General features: G+C 32.3%; 1 protein-coding gene across 1 annotated transcript; it reads right to left on the bottom strand.

Annotated features, from left to right (window-relative positions):
- Positions 1 to 558: 558 nt before the first annotated feature.
- Positions 559 to 3,505, bottom strand: LOC106770152 (probable indole-3-pyruvate monooxygenase YUCCA3). Its single transcript, XM_022785469.1, has 3 exons — positions 2,536 to 3,505; positions 1,966 to 2,337; positions 559 to 1,376 (listed from the first exon to the last, which is right to left on the bottom strand). The coding sequence occupies exons 1-3, from the start codon at positions 3,238 to 3,240 to the stop codon at positions 1,149 to 1,151; spliced, it is 1,305 nt and encodes a 434-aa protein (XP_022641190.1). The 5' UTR covers positions 3,241 to 3,505; the 3' UTR covers positions 559 to 1,148.
- Between the last annotated feature and the right edge of the window lie 1,975 nt (positions 3,506 to 5,480).

Raw genomic sequence — 5,480 nt, 5'->3', positions numbered from 1 at the left:
CATATTGATAACACTAGTTATAATTGAGTTGCATATTTTATTTATTTATTTATTTTTAAACTAAAATACTTGCTTTTGTACTTCTTTTCACATATTTGAAAGTGAACATCATATATCAATATAAAAGAGGAGCTTATATTTATCGTTTAATTTGTTTTTATTAACTTTTTTTTATATCCTTCATAAAAAATAATGTCCAAGTTTGTTTGTTTAAATATCCAATTATGGCACATTGTAAATCTCCATAGTCCATAGTCAATGAGGTATTTCTCTCTCTTTCTCCATTGACCACATGAATCTCCCTTAAATAAGCATTAAAAATCTTACTATATGATGCAGAAGAGTCAATTTATTTGTGTTTCTTTTATCAATTTCATTCCTATCTCAAAGCATCTCTCAAATTAATTAATTTTCTTTTGACATTAGGATCTGTCCATGTGCTTTGAAAGATGTCAATATTCATTGGGCCAACGTTGTTGGACAAAAGCCCATTAACATGTCTTGTGAATGACTTTGTCTTTGACCTAGAAAAGACATCATATTATGAGGGAGAGAAAGAGCATTGACTTTATTAATTAAACATAAATAATGTAATTCAACATTAATCAAGTATGAATCAATATTCCTTACAACTAAAATACAATAAACAATTACATTAAGAAAAAAAGAAGCAAACAAGCCTCATCTTCCTTTATACAAAAATAGCCAAATTATTTTCACAGACTGGTTTCCTTAAGGAGAGGGCTAATTTTTTTTTACTATATATTTTTTTTTTCCTAAAGTAGAGAAAGAAACAAAGCTTATTTGTGGGAGATCACTCACTTACTAAATTTTCTTAAAGTTTAACTATGCATTGAGTTTCTAGAGTTTAAAATAAATTCGGTTTTGGTATCTCAAATCATTTTATCTATTTAAAAAAAAATTATACTCCTATACATTAACTTTAAGAAATTAAAATGATTTTTTTTTTCAGAATTTGAAAAACCAAAACCGAATTCACACTAAACTTTAGTGACTGAAAACATAGTTAATTAAACTGGTATTGGGAGTGTACTATGTTGTAAGTTATGAGCATGATCTCTTTATGGGATTGATGAGAAAGAAAGAAAAGAAGCTGAAAATGGTTGTGATGAAAGTGAGTTTGTTGATTAGAAGTGTGATATGCACCTCCTGTGACGTGCTGCCACAGTTTTCCTCTTCTGTTTTGTTTCTTCTTTCCAACTCTTGGCAATGTCATGAGCCACATTAATTGCATCCAAAGATGCACCAGAAAGGCCTCTCCTTGTGAATCCAACTGCATAAAGACCACCTTTTCCTTTCCACCCATTTGGAAAAGGGTTTCTTGGAGTTCCATCGTTTGAAAAGAACTCATTTTCCTGATCAACCACCACACATAACATTGCATTTTAGATCATTTACACAAAGTCAATAACTCATGCAACTCACTGCATTTAAGTTGTTTGTCCCTATAAGAGAAACATTATAATGTGTACTAAGCAACCAAGTACCTACATAGATGCCTACAAATTTGGAGCATTTTCAGAATTCATTGAAATTGATTCTCCCAACCCACAGACACAAACCTTCCCTGGGCCTCTGTGGGGGGCTCAGTCATAAGGGTACATAACTAACAACTGAGATAAACAACAGAAGAAAACTTTTACCCTTATGTTGTTTTACTTTTAAAATTACTATATATGTAGAGTTATTTTCAATCATATTAATAATATATAATATAAGATAACTGAACTAAAAAAGAAAGTGTGAATAGTGGGAGAAACATGTGTTTAACTTGTAGAAAGAAAAGAAAAACAAAAACCAGCTGCCAAAACTAGCAATCTAACATGGGTTTTGGTTTTATTGAGAAGGAGAGAGAAAGTTGAGGGCTAAACCCAATCCATAACTGTGAGGAAGAATCCAATGTATATAGAATAAATAAGAGTTGAATAAAGAAGGAGTAATTACCTTCAACCATGATGGTACATTGCTGTGATAACCAGTGGCAAGAACCACAGAATCAATCTGAAGAACTTGGCCATCAACAAGTTCAACTTTCCCTGGCAAGAACCTTGTGATTCCAGGAACCACTTTGATTTTGCCAGATCTAATTTTCTCAAGGGCCCCAATGTCCAACACAGGGGTCTTCCCTGCGGTGTGCTTGAATTCCAAAGGACCCACACAAGGCCTTTTCAGACCATACTTTTCAACATTCCCCAAAATCAAACGTGCCAGAATCAGCAGTATCTTATCAACCATCCACAGAGGTAACCTCTTCATCAACATCACAGCAACTTCAAAAGTAGATTTCCCAAAAACCTCTCTTGGTAAAACATGAACCTGATATATATATCACCAAAATAAAACAAAACTATCAGATAAAATACAAAGAACAAGATTAGAGTTTCATTCACTTCAAGAGCATGTAACAATAGTGAAACTCCAATTCTGAATGGAAAGCAATCACTTAAAACACATACTGAACTACTGTATCTGAGTTATGTTCATATAAAAATACTGACACTGTTTAGCACTCACCGAGCTTCTAACCACCATTGAAGGTTTTGCATTGTGGTTACATAGATCAAGCGAGACCTCCATGCCTGAATTCCCGCACCCAACAACAAGCACTTTCTGTCCAGAAAAACCCTCTCCAGATTTATACTCACAAGCATGCATGACGCGGCCACCAAACTCTCCCAACCCTTCAAACTCAGGCACCACTTTCTCTGAGTTTTCGCCGGTGGCAACCACAAGCCACCTGCAAATGTACTCGACCTCACACTGAGCAGCTGAGGAGGGCCCTTTCCTCCTGCTGATGGTCTTGACCCTCCAAAGGCCAAAGGTCTCATCGTACTTTGCAGACTGCACTGTTTCATTGAACTGTGGGGCTATGTTGAAGTGGTTGGCATAGGACTCAAGGTAGCTTATGAACTGAAACTTTGTGGGGTACTCAGGGAAGTCCTCAGGGAAAGGGAAGTTTGGAAGCTGGCAGAACTGTTTGGGAAGGTGAAGCTTGAGGCGATCATAGGTGCGGTTTTGCCAGAGAGAGGCAATGCAGTTTGCTCTCTCAAGGATTATGAATGGAACACCTTGGTCTTTGAGGCCTGCAGCCACTGCAAGACCCGAAGGACCAGCACCTACTATCACAGGTCCGTTCACCCAAATGCAACGCCTTGAGAAGAGATCCTCAGGGTCGAAGTTCTGAACCATTGGGGGCATGTTGAGACAAATGTCATGCATTTTTTGTTGGCTTGAGACAACCTTTGATTTGTGTGAAACAGTGTTCTTTAGATGAAGACTATGTTGAGTGGATTGATGGTGACAGAGGGTGATGAAATTGACTTTTTATGAAGAGAAAGATAGAGAGAAAATAGATTTATAGTTGAATTGAGGAGTGAAGAGGGTGAAGGAAACCATGAATGGTATAAATAGGGAAAGGGTGGAGAGTTCAGAGCAGCATGTGTATGGAGATATCTAATCATTGAGGAATCAGATTAGACTCTACACAATAAAATACTTGCATAATACTTTATAATTACATCCATATTTTATTTACCTCTTAATAAAATATATATTTTAATTCATAATTGAACTGGTTTAACTAAATAAAAGCAAACGAAGATTTATGTTTTTCCATCATAATTAAATAAAAATTGGTTTTTCATGTTATTATAGAGTTGATAATCATTATGAGGACTCTTTAAGAGTTATATAATATTTATATCTATTCTATTTAATATATTAGTTTAAATATGAAATTAACTATTATACTAATTTAATCATTACGTAAAAATGTAGAATAGATAGTTTTTGTTTATGGAATATGTTAATGTTTGAGCATGATTTGAAATCATCGTGCATGGAATTGGACAAAATTATATATGAGAAATTAATTTTAGGATAATGCTATTTTGACAACACTTTTTGACAATTTTTTTTGCAACTGTCATCATTTTATTGGTTTATTTGAATTTATGTTTAAAAAATATTTAAAACGGACGAATCACAAACTGTCACGTATGCGTTGTCAAAAAATTGTTAAAAAAGTGTTGTTAAAAGAAATTTTTCCTTAATTTTACGTTTAAGTTAAGAATTGAGAAAGATATTTAGATGAAGGGAAAGTAAAAGTGTTTTTAGTTAAATTTAGTTAAGAAAACGTAAATGTTATTGAAAAGACGCTACAAAAGTACATATAACAACATTAAAAAAGTTATGTCTCTTAAGAAAAATAAAAGGAATTTGATTAATTCATTTAAATCATTTGAACAATAATAGTTAACACTACTTTATGTCATTTCATTCTATCTGTTATGATGAATATAAAGGTACACTTACATGGGGATTCTCAAATGATATGCTTGTGGGTCTCCTTCTTGTTTATTACAACTAATATTTTAATTTTAAAAGTTAATCTATTCATAATATGATTTGATTGTTTAAAAGGGTAGATAAATGTACATGCAAAGTGTCAATTTATTATTGGAAGAGGAAACCATATGAACCCACAAGTTAAAAGGGTCATAGTATTATTAGTCATAATGTTTATTTTATTTTATATTTTGCGTAGTTTAGATGACTGTGAATATTAGCATGTGCATTTTACTCTGTGTCAGGAACTAGACAGTATCACTTTTTTATAATTTTTTTTTCTATCGATTTTAAAATTTTAGTCTTTTGTTATTCATTGATTGATAATCACTTTTTGATTTATCCTTATAAAATAAATAGTAAATTTCAAATATGACAAATATTTGTATAAAAAGTTAATTATAATTTATAAGCACGAGAAACACTAAAAATATAAAAAAAATAATGTGTTTGAGAATAAAATTTTAATAACCTCTCTCATTGTTAATGTTATTTTTAATTATAAATAAAGTTGGGGATACATGTGTATTAACTTATAAACATATAAAAGGAATAACTTTTTTTTTTCTAATTTCACTATATTAAAATGAACATTCTAGTAATCCTTGTCAAATGCTAATCAACACAAGATTTCAACCTAATCCATCTCCATCTCCAAGGTCAACTTGTCAATTATCAAGATTTGAACAAGTAGTGCATTATTTAAGCAACTGCCACATGTTTATACTTGGTGAAAAGTTGGGCCAATTAATAGTTGATTTAGGGTTTCCCTTCATAAATTTTCATGTTGAAAGGGATTGTTCATCATGGTGGCTTTTTCTTACTTTTGAGAATAATTACATGTACATCTTATTATATATACTCTAGCAAGTTCTTGGTGAAGAGAAATTTGGAAGCTTCAATTGGGGTATATATGTCACATGAATATATATACATGATGGTGATCACACATAATTATGATAATGTTGATGCCACAAAAGGTAGCAACATGTTAGGGTTTGTCACTTGAATTGATGGAACAAACGAATTTGATAGTGCTATTTTCTAGTGACACCTTGCAAATAGATTGAAGTTTTTAGTCCATTGAGCAAAAATTCTTCACCATCTTTGAT

Source organism: Vigna radiata, chromosome 8 (genome assembly GCF_000741045.1).
Source record: "Vigna radiata var. radiata cultivar VC1973A chromosome 8, Vradiata_ver6, whole genome shotgun sequence".
Lineage (NCBI taxonomy): Eukaryota > Viridiplantae > Streptophyta > Magnoliopsida > Fabales > Fabaceae > Vigna > Vigna radiata.
This window is presented reverse-complemented; position numbering and strand designations above follow the sequence as displayed.